Raw genomic sequence first — 19,981 nt, 5'->3', positions numbered from 1 at the left:
CCCAGTGAGCTGAGCTAGGCATGTTTCACTGTGACATGTTTTAGTATGGAGAAATGCCTCTTGTGGTTATGCCTAGTATGTAGCCTAGTTATGCTAAAATATTTCAGACCAGTGTATTGCAGTTAATTTAATCCTTGACTTAACCACTCAAAAATATTTTACCTATTAACAGTGAAACAACAACCAGTCCCAGACATTTCACAATAGAACATACCAGAGGGGGGCATCGTAGTAGTTAGGTCCGCGCTGGGTCTGTGTAAACTATGCGATTATATTGGAGACGGGTTTATAGCAGTGAATGTCATCTATTAATTTACTGTTATAGTATTTATAAGTAGCAGCCATATAACAGCAAGGGAAACTAATTGTTCTCACTTTGTGATCAAAAATTCAGATTTGTCTGCCTGACTGCCGCTCTTTACCTGAATTGTTAAGATTTTCTTGTGATCGCAACAAAACTTATTTTGCTCAAATAAAGATGGAAATAAATTGTGTTTCTTTAAAAAGATGGGCTTGGCTGACATGGACTTTTTCCTAGCCTTTTATTCTCCTTGTGGTTACCCAGCATGGTTGCTTATTTACCAGGTAATAATAAGTGAAAACGAAACCAGGACTGAAGCAATAGACTCAACGAGAGCTTTAAATAAATGCTGTATCTTTAAAAAGCTGGGCCTGGCTGACATGAACGTACATTAAGGGGAAAGGATCCACAGACACGAGGCTGATTATCTTTCTGCACATCTCTTTATTTACAATGCTGGTTGCCATGGTTAACACAAATGCAATACATTGAATGCTACCTGAATTGACTCATTGAAGTAACATAAGTAGGCCTACAGTATCACAGCGAGGTTGTTTGTGTGTGTTGGTCAGATGATCCTGTGTCCAGATCAACACTATTGATTATTCTCTAACCCCAGTGCATGTGGTGTACTATGGTCTTAGCCATGCTCTCACTAACCCGCATCTTTACTCTTTCTCCCTTTCCGGAGGACCTGAGACTGTCGGTGTGATCGAAGCGTTGGACCGTGACTGATGACACCCTGGCCTGACACCTGGACATACCTGGCCCGACACCTGGACATACCTGGCCCAATCTCCCTGGCCCCCCTCTACCTTCCTGTTGCTGCCTCCACTGGTTATTTCTTTGTGGATGTATTATTCAACTATTTACTTTTACTATTTGCCAATGAAAGGTATTTTGGTTTTGCTATCTATTTAGTGTTCAGTCTGGTATCAGTTTCATTGTTGGTCGATTTCCAAGGGAGGTGGTGTTGTAATAAGTCATGTGAGTAAGGGGCGGAAGTTGGATACAATTTCAACATGGCTGCGCCGCGATGATTAAGAGTGCCTAGTTGCGCCTCACAAAAACAGCGGTTTACCTTCGTCCGACCAATTTTTCAGAAGTGTTGACGCTGGTGTGTTATAAATCCCCAGAGCAGATCTGACATCAACACAGTACCCGAGACAGATATAAATTCGCGAAGACGCATCAATCCCGACTCATCACTGCGTTGACCAGGTAAACAATGACAAAAAGTAGCTTTGACTCACACAGCCACAAAGCTATTATGGGCATATGTTACAAAGTATACGAGAGTCGGTATGATTACACTACTGGGCTGCTAGTTAGGGAATACAGTTGTTACATATTATTAACTAGCTTGCTAACGTACTGACATTGATGAATGACCAAATATGTTAGGTAGCTTTAGTTTTGTAGCTAGCTGGCCAGCTAACAAAGCGATTGGTAATTGTTTACGGTGCCACTGGTTGCTAGCAACAAGCTAACCAATCAACGTCCCATGACTATAGGGTCGGAATAGCTAGCTACATAATTTGCTGTCCAGCAATCACGTAACGATAGCCAGCTAACTTAACTAACGTTAACTACATAATGTCTACTTCTGCAACCTTACAAAGACAATGGAACCCTGCTCAAACTAGATCCAATTAATATAGTCAACCATAGTTGAAAGAACATCCATGATTTCTTGCAATCACTGTGTGTGTGTGTGTGTGTGTGTGCGTGTAAACAGCCTGTGATATTATCTAGTTTAACTTGCTAAGTATTTTATTTAGCCATCTGTAAACAGACGATGCATTTTAACCCTCTACCCTAGACATAGTTTTGTGGTTAATTATGCACAGTTTAGCTTGTTGTTTTGAAGAGAATGTTCGTGTATTAGCCTGCCTGTCAGCACAACTTGACCCGACAGTCTGGTGACCAGCTGGAGTTCGTCTTTGTCTGATGTTAAAAAACACTTGAGGAAATGGGGAAAACCATACAGAAACCAGACTCAAGTCGTAACTCATGGTTCTATCAATGGTATCTTTCATTACCTGGGTTTCCTCATGTACTCGTTCTAAAAAAAGAGTCCATTCTTCCTGATACAAATGCACACACACGCACATTCAGACACGTGCTGTCCATGTTCACATGACAGTAAGCTAGTTTCGTTGACGTACATCACAAGACTACATCGCTATACTCCCTCCTTCTCCCACATTATCTCTGACTGTCTTGTTCCCCTGGCTCTAAATTACATCACTTTCCCTTTAGCCAAATAACACAACCACACCACTCACATTAGCTTTGGTTTTACAATGACACACTTTTGAAATGCAATTTGTGTGTCTGCCATTCATTTTGTTTTTTTTCCTCTTATTTTCCCTCTCCTTTGTTTTTGCCAGAACTCTTTGCACATGACTTCCTCCTCATCATTCTGTTTCCTTCCTTGATCTCTCCAGCAGCTGTGATGTCTCTAGCCGACCCCACCTCGGACACCACGCCCTTCTTCTCTGATGACAGCGAGGCAGAGGGTTCAGAAGAGCCTGGTGCGGGGCCTAGCCAGCGCCGGGAAGAAGAAGAGCCAGCCAGCGGAGTGTCCAGCTTGAGAGCGGTGTTCACCGTTATTGTCCTGTGTTTCATCAACCTGCTCAACTACATGGACAGGTTCACTGTGGCTGGTATTGACAATCTAACGTTACACCAACATTTACCTAACCCAACGCTCACCTAACATTTCTTTAAAGGGGAGCTACATATCATAAGTGTTTAGAAATAGATCCTCACCTTAAAGCCCCCAAACAGTCAATCTGATTCCCATGTAAAATAGCCTTATGTGTGACTTAAACATCAGTCATAATATTTTTTCCCAGATTTGATTATTATTATTATTTTTTTAAGTAGTTTTTCTCTCATGTCAAACTACAAGGAAGTCTGATAGACTGAGTGGGCGGGGAGCTAGTAGGCTGTAGGCGGGGGAGCTCACCTTGACTGGCGGTTCTTTTGAAAACGCCTAACGCCAAGCAGTGTTGCAGTGAGATTATCTCAAACAAATTTGCTGACACACAAAGCAACTCAAACATTGAAATTGCATACAACATCCAATCCTGTCATACGTCATGGTTTCACTCTGGTTATTGTAAATAGCATCAATATAAATGTTGGCTATATAATTCATCTAGCTAGCCCGAATGGAATTGTCTGCACTGTTTATAAAGCTAGCTAGCTAATTCATCTTGGACAATTTCAGTTGAAACTTTACAGGGTGAGGTTTAGGCAGAGTTGCAAAGAAAAATACATATATCAGACTGGCCAATAAAAATAAAAGATTAAGATGGGCAAAAGAACACAGACACTGGACAGAGGAACTCTGCCTAGAAGGCCAGCATCCCGGAGTCGCCTCTTCACTGTTGACGTTGAGACTAGTGTTTTGAAGGGTACTATTTAATGAAGCTAATAGTAAAGGACTTGTGAGGCGTCTGTTTCTCAAACTAGACACTTTAATATACTTGTCCTCTTGCTCGGTTTTGCACCAGGGCCTCCCACTCCTCTTTCTATTCTGGTTAGAGCCAGTTTGCGCTGTTCTGTGAAGGGACTAGTACACAGTTGTATCAGATCTTCAGTTTCTTGACAATGTCTCACGTGGAATAGCCTTAAATTCTCAGCACAAGAATAGACTGACGAGTTTCAGAAGAAAGTTCTTTGTTTCTAGCCATTTTAAGCTTGTAATTGAACCCACAAATGCTGATGCTCCAGATACTCAACTAGTCTAAAGAAGGCCAGTTTTATGCTTCTAATTAAAACAACAATTTTCAGCTGTGCTAACATAATTGCAAAAGGGTTTTCTAATGATCAATTAGCCTTTTAAAATGATAAACTTGGATTAGCTAATACAACGTGCCACTGGAACACAGGAGTGATGGTTGCTGATAATGGGCCTCTGTACGCCTATGTAGATATTCCATTAAAAACCAGCCGTTTCCAGCTACAATAGCCATTTACAACATTAACAATGTCTACACTATATTTCTGATCAATTTGATGTTATTTTAATGGACAAAAAATGTGCCAAGTGACCCCAAACATTTGAACGGTCGTGTGTATATTATGATAATTTCACACAAAGAACAATCATGAATCTGTTTGCTACGGAAGCGTATGCCACTCCTAAAAAGCATGTTGTCATAACCACAAGATATTATTTGGATAAGTCATTTCTCATATGCCGTAAAACACAGCTTTGTCTCTGTCTTGTTTAGGTGTTCTGCCTGATATTGAGCAGTACTTTGGGATCAATGATGGGAAGTCAGGGCTGCTCCAAACAGTCTTCATCTGCAGCTACATGTTCCTGGCTCCTGTCTTTGGTTACCTGGGTGACCGGTACAACAGGAAGATGATCATGAGTGTGGGCATAAGCTTCTGGTCCATCGTGACACTCGCCAGCTCCTACACGCCCAAAGAAGTGAGGGACACTTCCTAACTATCATTTTCAGCTAGGGTTGGAGCCAAAATGATTTCCCAATCGTTTAGTTCTGAACAGAATCATTATATTTTGGGTTCCGATCCACTCTTCCGACCAGCAAAATAAAACCGGGTTGAACCCTAAAAAAGTTACGGTTTATATCATTCCTTTCCGTAGCTTTTTTTTTTTTTTTTGCAGAGCAGCACCAGAAATTAGAAATAAAAACACGTCTTACCTTGTTGTAGTTAATAAATCCAATGTGAAATGTGACCTATAGTATCCTTAACTAGCATTGAAAAGGTTAACGTTACTCCATTATTCTCTTATTAAAAATCTCTTCTTTAAAAAAAAAAAATCCTTCCATTTTTTTTTAGATCTCTCCCTAATTTCCTGATTACCCTTGTAACGTCAGTTAGACTATGCTTCCGAGGGGCAGGTTGGCTATACACACCAGGGTTTCCGATTTAATTTTGTATTTTTTTGTTGTTGAAATGGCAATAAATAACATTGTAGCTGGTCGAGATGTCTTTCATAGCCTACAGATTAATTCGCGCCTACTCCTTGCGCGCACGTGCACCTGCTGCTGAGAGAAAGGGAGAGCCAGAGAGGTAGACGGTAGCCTACAATAGGTAGGCGATCGCCTTTTGTTGGTAATTCATTGAATGCCACAAAATAATAACCTGTTCGTATTTTCCCTATAAACAGCGACTTAACTTACTTTTGATATTACCCTAATAAAGTTAAGCACCTTTTGTGAAGGTGTGGTATGGCTATTATTAGGCTTAGCTACAGCAGGCCTATGAAGGCAGTGCGCACAGACACTCTGACTGACAGTTGACCTTGAGATGAGGAATGTTTTAGGTCTTCCAGAGTTACTCCTATAATCGAATAATGTAATAATTCTATAAAATAGATTCGGATTGAACATGAACGAATTAGCCTCCTGTACGCCTATATCTGTATAGGGAGTTGTAGCCATTTGACAAGTACTGGCAAATCTCTCTTTCTCCCGGTCTCTAGGGCTAAGCCTAAGCTTGGGTCCTTTAAATAATATATATTCATATTTTTAAATATATATAGTACTGTGAACACCTAGGTCTATATGCATGCAATGGCCAGATGCATCGATTGCTCAAATCTCTGACCCGTGAGGTAGACAACTATTGTTTTAGGAAAGTAAAAAATAATGGACTATAAAGTTTGGAATATGTCGAAACACAACAAATTGTTTGTTTGTAATTTGTTTTAGGCAGTTTAAGGACATGTAACTGTGGATGGTTTGGCCAATATTGCTTGTTTATTGATGGTGCTGGCAGCGCCCAGTTGGAGATTTCTTTCTCTCGGATCCGAACCAGCATGGGTCTGTTTTCCTCAGTACTTTTCAGAATGGCTCCGATTGACCTTTGGTCCATTCGGAAGGGGTCTCCATTTTTGTAAAAAAAATGTATGCTTATTTGGTCGGGTGGGAAAGCCACGGATCCATTTCGGGACGAATCCAACTTTTTGGACTTGTGAAGACCTCTAGTTCCAAAGCCCTGGTTCTCATACAGTGTATATGAATTGGCATCAAACTATCCGTGTGTGTGTGGCAACTCCTAAGCTCTCTCGGTCTGCCTGTTTGTCTGTCTCCTTGTGTGAAGAGATGTGAGCTAGAGTAAAGCTTGAGTACATTTTAAAGCTCCCGTCTCCACCGAATTATGTAAATTCGTCTTCAGTTTTAATGCTGCCCATTTTTTTGAATAACCTGCATCTTGATTCCCTGGTGGCAGTTTGAGTTTAATGTTGAATATGTTAAATAGGAATGCCATTTTTAAATGTAAAAAATGGAGCAGTGGTCTAAGGCACTGCAACACAATGTTTAAGGCATCACTACAGACCCGGGTTCGATCCCAGGCTGTGTCAGAACCGGCCATGACCGTGAGTCCCATAGTTCGCCCACAATTGGCCCAGCGTCGTCTGGGCTAGGGGAGAGTTTGGCCTGGGGGTCTTTACTTTGCTCATCGCGCTCTAGCGACTCCTTGTGGTGGGCTGGGCGCCTGCAGGCTGACTTCCACTTTTAGTCCAGTTGAATGGTGTTTCCTCCGACACATTGGTACTGCTGGCCTCCGGGTTAAGTGGGTGGGTGTTAAGAAGCGTGGTTTGGCGGGTCATGTTTCAGAGGACTCAACCTTCGCCTCTCCCGAGCCCTTTTGGGAGTTGCAGTGATAAGACAAGATCACAATTGGATATCAAGAAATTGGGGAGAGAAAGCAATATGTATTGTGTTGTTGAAAAATGTACCTGCATTTTATTTTACATTTTTTAATATTTTTTATGTTTGTGTTGAATGTGTTGTCCTCAGGGCACCATTGAAAATGAGACCCTGGTCTCAATATGGTCCCCTAATTTTAAATTAAAGTTAAATCTTAACCTGAAGGCATGTTATTTTCTTCCCCCTCTCTCCTACCCTCTTTCTTCCCCTCTCTCCTTCCTCCTCTGCCACATTCCTCCTGTCAGTATTTCTGGCTCCTGTTGTTGACGCGTGGCCTGGTGGGGGTTGGGGAGGCCAGTTACTCCACTATCGCCCCAACCATCATCGCTGACCTGTACATCAAGGAGAGGAGGACGCAGATGCTCTCTGTCTTCTATTTCGCCATTCCAGTGGGCAGGTGAGGTCATAGAACATAATAGAACATAGTAATGAATACATCTGTGTCCATCTTTGTTATCTGTCTTGGCTTATGTGATAGGAGGAGTGAAATGTGTGGTGAATGTTTGTTCCATTGTCCTTCCTTCCTCAGTGGTCTGGGCTACATCGTGGGGTCAAAGGTTGATGACTTGGCAGGGGACTGGCATTGGGCCCTGCGGGTGAGTTAACTAATCCCTCAGCTTTTGGATATTATACCTCTCAACACAAAAGTTACTCGAAATACATGCACTCTCAACCATAAAGGGAATAATACACTGTAATACAAACATGCATAAAAGCATGGTGGTACCTTTCATCTGACTCTTAAATTCAATGTGTCCATGTTTTAGTTACATCAATTATGCCATTTAAAATGGTGTTCCCCCACCCAGGTGACTCCTGCATTAGGACTGGTAGCGGTGGTGTTGCTGCTGTTCGTGGTGAAAGAGCCAAAGAGGGGTGCTATCGAGGCCCGACCGGAGCACACACTCCAAAGGACCAGCTGGCTGGGTGACATGAAGGCTCTTTGCAGGAAGTATGTCCGCCATCGCAAGCCCAGTGTCAAATGATATCTCTCTGTAGAGCACTACTTTTGACCAGAGCTGAGTATCATATCACATCCTATTTTTTATATTGTGCTCTACTTTTGACTGGAGTTGAGTCTGAAATGACACCCATGTTCCCTATAACAGTCCACTATGTTTTGACCATATCTCTATAGCTCTTTATTCATTTCACAATTCTAATGCATCTTTGGTCCTATAGAATAGTTATCAAACCAATATCTTTGTGTGTGTCTGTGTGCAGCCCCAGCTTTGTGCTGTCTACGTTTGGCTTCACGGCTGTGGCCTTTGTGACTGGCTCCTTGGCACTCTGGGCCCCGGCCTTCCTCTTCAGAGCTGCGGTCTTCACCGAAGGGAGGCCCCCCTGCGTTAAGGGGCCATGCGACACCTCCGACAGGTAACACACAGACATCTGATAGGTAACACACACACCGACATCCAACAGGTGACACACAGGAAGTAGACGCTGAACAATGACACTTTATAATCAGTGTTAAGGTATCATCAGGATCACAGGATAAGATTGAATCATCACAACATCGTTGCCACTACTACACTCGACTCCTGATAACCTCAACGGCTTGAGATGACCGTAGGAGTCAGTGAATAGAGAGCAGCAGTAGAGAATAGACATCAAACTTTTGCCTTAAAAGGAGTCCAGTTTATCAGGAAATTGTCAAAACCTCTCTCAAAAAAAAACACACAGATGAGTCAGCAAGGGTAAACAAATGTCTCCCGTGGAATGAACTGTTATGAACCTTCTCTCCCTTCCCAGCCTGTACTTTGGCATCATCACAGTCGTGTCGGGGATCCTGGGCGTGGCCAGTGGTGCAGAGGTCAGTAGGAGACTGAGGTTGAGGACGCCGAGGGCTGACCCCCTGGTGTGTGCTCTAGGACTCCTCCTCTCAGCTCCCTTCCTCTACCTCGCCATCGTCTTCGCTCAGGCCAGCCCCATCGCCACATACGTAAGTCAACACCCATCTCTCTCTCTGTGTGGCCGTGTCTGAATACTTGCGTTCTCAATAGTAGGCCTTTTATTGTCCCCAGTACAAGGTGTAATGAGCATGCTGTTTATTCAGCTTATTCATATGCCACACCAGTCAGGTGGGTGGATTATCTAGGCAAAGGAGAAATGCTCATTAACAACTATGTAAACACATTTGTGCACCAAATTTGAGAGAGATACGCTTTTTGCACGTCGGGAACATTTCTGGGATCTTTTATTTCAGCTGATGAAACATGGGACAAGCACATTTTAAATGTTGCGTTTATATTTCTGTTCAGTATACATGCTTTACTTTCTCAGACAATTAGCTTTCATTTGGACACCTAATCTGATATGCTCCTAGGAACTTCTTGTTGGTCCTTTTATCTGGAAATGACCATGTGCTTAGATAGAATGTTTTAATAGTAGGTGAAATTTAGAAAAATCTAGTTTGGTTTAAACGTCAGGGGTGTTATACTCATTTCGGCTTTTCGTCTAGTAGAATTTGCGACACAATATTGAGGGAGAGAATCGCTAGTGTTTGACAACAGCTGATACTCAGATATAGTGCCAAAATAAACAAATGGCGGTAATCAATTCTTATTTACAATGACGGCCTACCCCCGCCAAACCCTCCCCTGACCCGGACAACGCTGGTCCAATTGTGCACCGCCCTATGGGACTCCCGATCACGGACGGTTGTGATACAGCCCGGGATCGAACCAGGGTCTGTAGTGATGCCTCTAGCACTGAGATGCAGTGCCTCAGACCACAGCGCCACTTGGGAGCATGTGTTGCTATCGGCATTCGATTTTACTGAACAGGACGTAAATAGAATGTAGTATGATTAGTACACAGTATGCAGTTTTAGTAAGACAGATTTTGGACACAGCCCTTGTCTTTCTCTCACACACACACACACACACGTGCGCATGCTTTCCTTTCTGTTGCCGTTGTATCCCAATAGTAATGGTGGTCTAACCATTTTTTTTTGTGTGTGTGATCAGGTGTTTATCTTCCTGGGAGAGACCTTCCTGTCTATGAACTGGGCCATCGTAGCGGACATCCTGTTGGTGAGTTCAGATGCATAACAATCCCCTATCTAAACGCAAGGTGGTTGTGCCCTATTCAATCAATGTCCATTTACAGATGTTTCTCGTCAAATTAGTGTGATCAGTATAGAGCCGTGTTTCCCAGCTCCAGTCCTCGAGTACCCCCAACAGTACACATTTTTGTTGAAGCCCCAGACAAAACTCACCTGGTGTGCTTGTCCGGGGCTATAACAAAAATGTGTCCTAGCTGGATAATATGGAATCGGTTTCTGTTGAGGAATTTAGATCATGCCAAGACAGTGTAACTCTTTTAGTGCACGTGTTTGACCTTTCAACCTCAAGGTTACTTTTGTATTGTGCCCGATTTTATAAGGTATGAAAAAACGTTTGCTAATTATCTTCTACCTCCCCTCTATCTCCCCCCCCACTCTTCCTCCATCTTTCTCAGTACGTGGTGGTCCCCACGCGTCGCTCCACGGCTGAGGCCTTCCAGATCGTTCTCTCTCACCTGCTTGGAGATGCTGGGAGTCCTTATCTCATAGGCGTGGTATGTGTCGTGATTGTTATCACACACACATACTACCGTTCAAAAGCTGGGGAGTACACAGCGTTGTACCAGATCTTCAGTTTCTTGTCAATTTCTCGCATTGAATAGCCTTCATTTCTCAGAACAAGAATAGACTGACGAGTTTCAGAAGAAAGTTCTTTGTTTCTGGCAGTTTTGAGCCTGTAATCGAACCCACAAATGCTGATGCTCCAGATACTCAACTAGTCTAAAGAAGGCCAGTTTTATTGCTTCTTTAATCAGCACAACAGTTTTCAGCTATGCTAACATAATTGCAAATGGGTTTTCTAATGATCAATTAGCCTTTTTAAAATAATAAACTTGGATTAGCTAACACAACGTGCCATTGGAACACAGGAGTGATGGTTGCTGATAATGGGCCTATGTATATATTCCATAAAAAATCTGACGTTTCCAGCTACAATAGTCATTTACAACATTAACAATGTCTACACTGTATTTCTGATCAATTTGATGTTATTTTAATTGACAAACGATTAGCTTTTCTTTCAAAAACAAGGACATTTCTAAGTGACCCCAAACTTTTGAAAGGAGATATATACATACACACACACACACACACACGTGCATACCTACACATTTGATACACACACACTTGTCTAAAGAAACAGAGTACGATCCTAATTTACTGTGTAACATCTCTTCCTCCCTCCATCCATCCATCAGGTGTCAGACTCTCTGAAGCAGACTGACTCGTACCTATGGCAGTTCCGCTCCCTGCAGCTCTCCCTCCTCACCTGCTCTTTTGTGGCAGTTGGGGGCGGGGCTTTCTTCCTGGCTACCGCCCTCTTCATCGAGAAGGACCGCCAACGTGCCACAAACTACGCACCCACAGGTGAGAGGCTAAACTTGGAGCTACGTTTTTGCGCATGAGCCTCTGGTGAAGCCATGAATGCATGCAAAGTAGTCAAATTCAATGAGGGGCCTTTCAAAAAAAACAATCTCTTATTTTATCAGGTAAGTTGACTGAGAACACCTTTTCATTTACAGCAATGACCTGGGGAATAGTTCTAGGGGATGAATAAGCCAATTGAAAGCTGGGAATGATTTGGTGGCCATGATTGTATGAGGTCCAGATTGGGAATTTAGCCAGGACACCAGGGTTTACAACCCTACCCCTACAGTAAGTACCATGGGATCTTTACTGACCACAGGGAGTCAGGACACCCATTTAGTGTCCCATCTGAAAGACGACACCCTACGTAGGGCAATGTCCCCAATCACTGCCCTAGGGCATTATATATATTTTTTAGACCAGAGGAAAGTGTGCCTCCTACTGGCCTGCCAACACCACTCCCAGCAGCATCTGGTCTCCCATAACAGGGCCGACCAGGGCTAACCCCGCTTAGCTTCAGAGGCAAGCCTGCAGTGGGATGCAGGGTACTAATGCTGCTGGCCCAACACTGTTGCTCCTGCTAACTACAGATATGTGAGAGTGAGCAATGAGAGACTAACAATAGTTGAGAGCAACCAAAGATGAGACCGGTCGTGATGAGTCTACAGACCACGTGATGTTAGCAGAGAGAGGCTAGCAACAGTTACAAGAAACTGCCAGGGCACATTCTGCTCATCTTGATAATCAATATACAATGCCATAATTGTACTGCATGTTCTTTCCTTGACAGATGATGAACCAATTGTTGTACCCAAGAGCGGCAGGTCCACGAGGGTGCCAGTGTCCAGTGTTTTGATTTGAGGAGATAAAAGGGGCTTTGGAGGCTCCTGTGGAAGATGCTGCACCCTGATTGGTCCCTATTTGTGACCAATCGTGCAGCAGTGGTTTTACGACTAGGGTCTCTGATTGGACAATGCCCTATGCAGAGACTTTTATTTATTATTTGTAACATTTGATGTGATATGGTTTTTAATACCTTTATCTGCTGAGGAACATGGCAGTCAGAGCTGCCAAACCTTCCGCTCATAATTTCCTGGTGTTTTTTGTAGTCACCAACAAGATATTCCACTTCTGATTGGCGTCACATATTGGCATGACAATATGAGACATAGTGACTTATGAGAGATGTATGCAGACTAGTAAACAGGAAGTCAAAGAGCCACATCAATGGAAGGCTAACCTCTGTGGCTGGAAGAGGTGACCAGATAGAAGAAAGAGGGAGCTTTAGAGGTGAAGCAACTTCTTTACCTGAGGGAAAGAAGGAAGCAGAAAAGCCTTTTTTTGCGTTCTGATGCGTGCACCCCCGTTATATGTCCTGTTGAAGCCAATGTGTCACAGGGTCACAGATAGGGTTGTCACTCTTAGACACTCATCCTTTACTCCACAGGGACTATATCTCGACGGTAGAGACCTCTGGAAAACCGCCAGGAGATTTTTCACCGAGCGCTCTGAGTGGTAACCACTACATCACTACTGCTGCTGTGCTTATTGCTTGGGTCTGAACCACAGAGCTCTGATTGGCCACGGAATAACTACGCCCGGCCCATTTCAAAGCCATTCCAACCAGTGCTGTCATCCTCCCGTCAACAAACTAAGACTGTAAATATGATGCTTGTCCGTTCAGTGTAACTACATACAGTATCAGACTGAGAAAAGGGAGTTTGCAGGCACAGGCCAGTGGTACCCACATTGGACTTCAAACCCACTGATCAGTTGTTGCATTTTTAACAGATTAAGCCTAATCATGCTTGTTCTGTTTTTAAACCCGTTTGGTATATTATAATAATAATAATAATAATAACACTAGATTTGTCCCTCAGCGACCTAGAACGTGGTGGAGGGACAAATGTATGTTTCAGACAGGTCCAGAAGGTAATCTATGGTTTAATACCTTTTTTTTTAAATGTTATTATTATTTAATTTTTTATTAGTAATTACTGGTGTTTTTATGGAATGATCTTGGGAGGTCAGGTGCACTTTGGGTTTTTGTGACCTCCTATAGAGGCACTGATGTCACAACGACCAGGAGATGAAATCAGGTCTATTACAGAGTGTACATTTCTTAGTTGTCTGAGGAAAATGAATATCCTTTTTTTAATGAAGGCGATTGTTACGTTCTTTAAAAAAGAAGGGGTATTTTGGAAAGTGAATCCTTCAAATAATTAGTTAAAGTTGCTAGTTTTTAACCTGAATTTAATTTGATGTAACCTTTCGTTGAAACATTAAACGATGAGAATGAACCGTTGATGAGATGACTCCTGGAATGATTTCGCTATGTATCTGCGCAGATGTCACTTAGTGCTTTGCAGAGGTGATAAATGTGTGTCTTTGAAGCTTGGATCCTGTAAGCCCATAGCCACGCTTTAATGAAGGGTTGTATACTCTGCTGCACAAATACACCAAGTGCAGCTGTAACCTGTAACATTCAGCCTTTCTACACCTTTCCCTCTCTTGTCTCCTCTGACCTCTCTCACTTATTCAGGAATTCCTCCTCCCTTGTTTTTTTCAGTTCTCTACAGTCTCTCTCTTTGCTGGAGAGTGAGAGAGGAGCTCACGGCTTCCTTCTGTTGGTGTGGTTTCCTGGGGGGAGGGGGAGCGAGGTAAAGCAAGTCGCTTGTGCAACGTTCACACTATTCAATCGTTACGCTGCTGTGAAACTGTGTGTCCAGAGCAGTTCGACATTTCTGAGTTCTTCTGAGAACTAGCGTCTTCTCAGTGGCTCTGGCAGTTAAACCAGGATGGTAACACTAAACGCTACCACAGAGGCACCCGGCAGCCATTTTATAAGTGTGGGTGCCATGCCAACCAGCTTTTCTGATGGCGGTCTGCTAGAGGAGCATCTATAGTGGTGGAAACATTTCCCCTAAAATGAATAATATTGACTACACTGATGAAGATGGAAACACACACAGTGCTATAGGAGGCACCTGTCATGGTTTGCCATTCCATGTCTGTCATACACTTTATCTAACTGACATTTGAGTTGACTTTCAGATTCTACATCCCTGACTCAAAAATAATGCATAATTACTGACAGCTCAAGTATTAGTTGACTGTAACTGATTATTGACTCGCATGGACCAAATAATAGCCAAGCGTCTGAATATTGGCCACTTCTTATACTGTTCTCACAGTTCCCTCTACAGCATAAACATTGGTCCAAATACAGACCCTTGGGGTACCCCGTCGTAGGATTTTGATTTAGATCTATAGGATGGTACATCTTTTGAACCATGAACTGAACATTTGTCAGTCCCTGTATTTGAATGTGCCTTTCAGGTCTCTCCAAGAAAGGTAGCGAGAAGGAGGCGATAAGATCAGAAGTACGGTGGTGGGGAGAGGTGATCTGAAACAACATTGTGAGAATGCTAGAAAAAAGATACATTGGGGGAGGCTGAGATGACAGCAGGGTAGGAGAGTTGATGAGAAGAGTGAGGGAGGAAGGGAAGGAGGAGGCGACTGAACAGGTCATGCAGACCAAAAGGTGCATCAAGGAAGGCACCGAAGTCAAGCTGCTACAGTCAAGGTTCCTTACAGTTAACTGAAAGGGAGGGAAAACTCGAGTGAACAAAAAGAACAGATAGGAAGAGTTGCATGTGGTAGGATAGGGATTCGAGCAACAGACAGAAGATCAGATGCATCCAAAATGGCGCATCTCAGTGTAGCTGACGACTGAGCTGGTCTGGGGATTGGATTGGGGTCAACTCGGCCCGGAACTCGACCTCCGGTTTAGAACCAGTTTCATTGACCACCTGGCAGATCATCAGCAACCTACGACCTAACGCTCTATTAGAAATCTACACAACACGTGCTGGTAAGAACTCCCTCCACTGATTGACTCCTACTTTATGCCTAGTTTCTTAACCTCTAGGTTAGTAGAGAATAAGCTAGAAGTGAAGAAGTAACTTGTTGATTTATTCACCTGAGTTGGGGTCAACCAGAAAGTAAACCCAATTCCACATTTTCCCCAGTGAAAAGCATTGAAAAGTATTGGAGTTTCAGTGTACTTCTGGAATTGACTAGAATTGACCCCATCCCTGGTACTCAACAATGTTGATTAACCCACTATGAATTCAGAATGGAGACATGTTCACAATGTTATAGATATAAATTACTTTATGACTGAATCTGAATGTTCTTCAACGTCATGGCCACCTGCACAGGGCCCAGGTTTTCTGAACTCCTCAGGTTCAGCAGCTCTGTACTTTACCACCTAACTGGGTCTGAGCTAGCCGTTCAGATAAGCTGTCCCTTGCTCCCCCCCTCTCTCTCTCTCAAATCTAGACCAGTCTGAATTTGGCAGAAAAATCACCCTCCTCATGGCTCTCTCCAGGAGGAGTGTCGTGACACAAAATAGACACCATTTGTCACTGATGGGCCCTTTTGAGTTCAACTCACTACCTATTAAAAGGTTTGGAGGGAGCAAGGTTCTGCAAATGAGTAAATGCCAGCCCTATGGTACCACACCGTAGTGTCATTGTAGTCGTGTCTGCTCTTGAGGTAGTCTTATTTAATGTGTCAGTTTTGCATGGAGTTTTATGTGCCACGGTACTGTAGATATTATGTGACATACAGAAAGGTGTGTGATTTACACATACAGTGTGTTAAGAGTGTGCTGGTATTGTCTAACTGTTTAAAAATGCAGGAAATCCATTTCCTGGCGTTAGGAAGCTGAACTGAACCGCTGATAGTGATGGTTAGCCAGAAAGTTAGAGACGGTGTGAAATGGAGAATGAAAAACCACAAGGAAGGAAAATGACATGATGATTTAACAATGACAACCACATTCCTATTCAGAGGTGATATTTTTCAAAAATGTTTTAACGTTAGGGGCCATTATTTTGTCTTGCACACACAAAACAAAAAACACTTTTAAATTGAGAATCTCCATTTAACTTGCTTCTTATTCCAAGACTAGTCTTAAACTAGGTCAGAGAAGACAGCATAATAATGCTTTAATAGTGTCATGTCAAAAGTGTCATCTAACTGGATGAGTTTGTGTGTTATTCCTGCAGACAGTGATGGAGGTGTCTGTGCAGCTGTATGCGTTGCTGCTGAGTGGAGCGGTCGCCTTGTCACTCATCCTGTTGACTGGCCTGTGTCTCAGCTGCAGAAGACACAACCTGCCTAGTAATACCAAGGCTTTGTTACTGTACCTTTTTTGAGGGAATCAATAAAGTTTTATTGAATTAAATTGGGCTCTATGTAGTAAATGTTGTCGCTGTAAATGAAAGTGTTCTTCTCAGTCAGCGTAACTGGTAAAAAAAAGGTTAAATGTCAATAATTAGACCTTTAAAAAAACTCATTTATTAACGAATTTCATTTTATTTCTCCTCAGCGTCCATTCAGCAGCATTACAGTGAGGATTACACTCAGCAGTAAGCACTTTTTCATTAAACAACGATTCAGTGCCTATTAATAAAAATGAAACCAAATATTCAAAAGTTTGTGTGGCACTTGTAATATATGTCCGGTGCACTGTGTAAGTATACCAGATGAGAGAACCAGAAGTGCGCCTGAATGTTTGCACAAATCTCCAATTGATATCCGTGCATGTACAAACCTCTACCAACGCTCTGATTTCTTCCCCACTCAGCACCCTAGGATTTGGCTTGACCCACCCACCATGTGAGTATGTGTGTGATGACTAAAGTTCTACCCAAATCTTTTCATGAAACGTCTTCAGAAAAATAGATGATGATGATGAATCTTCGTCCTCAGACAACCCCTCTGCTGCCACAAGCTGGGGTGCTCCCCCTTCCAGCCTTCTTTCACCCATGTGAGCTACTACACCCACACACACACACACAATGACAATGACTCATATTACCCGTCAAGTGAAATGTACCTGCCTTTCTATCCCACAGTTCACCACAGATGGTTCTGAGACCGAACTCTGTCACACCGACTGAAAATGGTGAGATGTCTCGCTCTTCCTCTACATCAGATGTCTATTTTCTCCACTTGTTTTCTTCCTCCTTCCGCCGCTCTCTCTAACGTCACAGTTCAGTTCCTTCTTAATAGTTTGCTTTTTTTCTTGCAGAGAGTAATGACGGCTATGAGAGTCCAAGAGATGGTAATGTGAACGTTAAATATCCTACCATGTTCAATAACACTGATCGCCTCAAACTTGTGTGTAGAGTAACTGCTGAAAAAGTTTTTGAAAAATGGCACATTGCTCCTTGTGTGTTTTTATTGTCACATACACCAAAATAGGTGCAGTGAAATGTATTGTTTTACATGGTCAGCCATATGGAGCCAGGGTTAAGTGTCTTGCTCAAGGGCATATCGACAAATGTTTCACCTTGTTGGCTTGGGTGTTTGAACCAGCAACCTTTTGGTTACGGGCCCAATGCTCTAACTGCTAGGCTACTGTACCTGCCTACATGTGCACCTACTCTCATTCATTCAGATATTTGGATATTAAACCATTCATACAGTGCCTTCGGAAAGTATTCAGACCCCTTGACTTTTTCCACATTTTAAGTTTTCAGTCTTATTCTAAAATTGATTAAATAGTTTTTTTCCCCCATCAATCTACATACAATACCCCATAATTAAAAAGCATTTAAATAAGTATTCCAACCCTTTACTCAGTACTTTGTTGAAGCACCTTTTGCAGCGATTACAGCCTCGAGGCTTCTTTGGTATGACACTACAAGCTTGGCACACCTGTATTTTGGGAGTTTCTCCCATTCTTCTCTGCAGATCCTCCAAAGCTGTGACCGGTTGGATGGGAGTGTTGCTGCACAGCTATTTGCAGGTCTCTTCAGAGATGTTAGATTGGGTTGAAATCCGGGTTCTGGCAGGGCCACTCAAGGACATTGATACTTGTCCCGAAGCCACTCCTGCGTTGTCTTGGCTGTGTGCTTAGGGTCGTTGTCCTGTTGGAAGGTGAACCTTCGCCCCCCCAGTCTGAGGTCCTGAGCGCTCTGGAGCAGGATTTCATCAAAGATCTCTGTACTTTGCTCCATTCACCTTTGCCTAGATCCTGCTAGTCTCCCAGTCCCTGCCGCTGAAAAACATCTCCACACAATGGTGCTGCCACCACCATGCTTCACCGTAGGGAATGGTGCCAGGTTTTCTCCAGACGTGACGTTTAACATTCAGGCCAAAGAGTTCAATCTTGGTTTCATCAGACCAGGGAATTTTGTTTTTCATGGTTTGAGAGTCCTTTTGGCAAACTCCAAGTGGCCTGTCATGTGCCTTTTACTGAGGAGTGGCCTGATTGGTGGAATGCTGCAGAGATGGTTGTCATTCTGGAAGGTTCTCCCATCTCCACAGAGGAACTCTAGAGCTCTGTCATTGACCATCGGGTTCTAGGTCACCTCCCTGATCAAGACCTTTTTCCCCTGATTGCTCAGTTTGGCCGGGCGACCAGCTCTAGGAAGCCTTTTGGTGGTTCCAAACTTCTTCCATTTAAGAATGATTGAAGCCATTGTGTTCTTGGGGACCTTCAATGCTACAGAAATGTTTTGGTACCCTTCCCCAGATCTGTGCCTCGACACAATCCTGTTTCGGAGCTCTACGGACAATTCCTTTGACCTCAAGGCTTGGTTTTTGCTCTGACATGCACTGTGAACTGTGGGACCTTATATAGACAAGTGTGAGCCTTTCCAAATCATGTCCAATCAATTGAATTTATCACAGGTGGACTCCAAGATGTAGAAACATCAATGGAAACAGGATGCACCTGTGCTCAATTTTGAGTCTTATAGCAAAGGGACTGAATACTTATGCAAATAAGGTATTTCTGTTTTTTTAATACATTTGCAAAAATTTCTATAAACCTGTTTTTTCCCTTTGTCTTTATGGGGTACTGTGTGTAGATTGCTGAGCATATTCTTATATTTAATCAATTTTAGAATAAGGCTGTAATGTCACAAAATGTGGAAAAAATCAAGGGGTCTGAATACTTTCCAAAGGCACTTTATTCTCTGACATGACTGATTGACAGCTGTGTGTGTGTGTCTCTCCTATCTCTGTTCTATAGAGTATGTCAACGAGGACAGCTATGAACAAGGATCAGGCTACCTGTGAGTATTAATTTAATTTAAACAAATTACACTGAGTATACCAAACATTAGGAAGACCTTCCATATATTGAGTTGCAACCCCCCCTTTTCCTTCAGAAGAGCCTCAATTCTTTGGGGCATGGACTCTACAAGGTGTTGAAAGTGTTCCACAAGGATACTGGCCCATGTTGACTCCAATGCTTCCCACAGATTGTGTCAAGTTGTCTGGATGTTCTTTGGGTGGGTGATCATTCTTGAATCACACAACTGTTGAGTGTGAAAAACCCAGCAGCATTGCAGTTCTTGACAGAAACAGGTGTGCCTGGCACCTACTACCATACCCCATTCGAAATGGCACTTAAATCTTTTGTCTTTCCCATTCACCCTCTGAATGGCACTCATACACAATCCATGTCTCAGTTGGCTCAAGGCTTAAAAATCCTTCTTTAACCTGTCTCTCCCCTTC

At 42.9% G+C, this 19,981-nt stretch overlaps 1 protein-coding gene across 9 annotated transcripts in view; it reads left to right on the top strand.

Moving 5' to 3' along the window:
* The first annotated feature begins 682 nt into the window (after nt 1-682).
* Nucleotides 683-19,981, top strand: part of spns1 (spinster homolog 1 (Drosophila)) — a 32,997-nt gene continuing 13,698 nt past the window's right edge. Inside the window, exons 1-18 of one of the 9 annotated variants that reach the window (XM_036937986.1) lie at nt 683-1,196; nt 1,438-1,522; nt 2,752-2,970; nt 4,549-4,751; nt 7,248-7,399; nt 7,532-7,598; nt 7,812-7,954; nt 8,227-8,379; nt 8,758-8,947; nt 9,975-10,040; nt 10,468-10,566; nt 11,272-11,440; nt 16,839-16,878; nt 17,097-17,128; nt 17,222-17,279; nt 17,368-17,417; nt 17,544-17,576; nt 19,494-19,536. In XM_036937986.1, the coding sequence (XP_036793881.1) occupies nt 2,760-2,970; nt 4,549-4,751; nt 7,248-7,399; nt 7,532-7,598; nt 7,812-7,954; nt 8,227-8,379; nt 8,758-8,947; nt 9,975-10,040; nt 10,468-10,566; nt 11,272-11,440; nt 16,839-16,878; nt 17,097-17,128; nt 17,222-17,279; nt 17,368-17,417; nt 17,544-17,576; nt 19,494-19,536 (1,709 nt within the window). In that variant the 5' untranslated portion in view covers nt 683-1,196; nt 1,438-1,522; nt 2,752-2,759. Of the gene's footprint in view, nt 1,197-1,259; nt 1,523-2,751; nt 2,971-4,548; nt 4,752-7,247; nt 7,400-7,531; nt 7,599-7,811; nt 7,955-8,226; nt 8,380-8,757; nt 8,948-9,974; nt 10,041-10,467; nt 10,567-11,271; nt 11,441-11,595; nt 11,729-12,230; nt 13,633-16,838; nt 16,879-17,096; nt 17,129-17,221; nt 17,280-17,367; nt 17,418-17,543; nt 17,577-19,493; nt 19,537-19,981 lie in introns of those variants that run through there. The other 8 variants (XM_036937989.1, XM_036937988.1, XM_036937985.1 and 5 more) reach the window with 8 other exon arrangements.

Source organism: Oncorhynchus mykiss, chromosome 12 (assembly GCF_013265735.2).
Source record: "Oncorhynchus mykiss isolate Arlee chromosome 12, USDA_OmykA_1.1, whole genome shotgun sequence".
In the NCBI taxonomy this organism is placed as follows: Eukaryota; Metazoa; Chordata; class Actinopteri; order Salmoniformes; family Salmonidae; genus Oncorhynchus; species Oncorhynchus mykiss.
The sequence above is the reverse complement of the archived record's forward strand: the minus strand, read 5'-3'. Positions and strand labels throughout refer to the sequence as shown.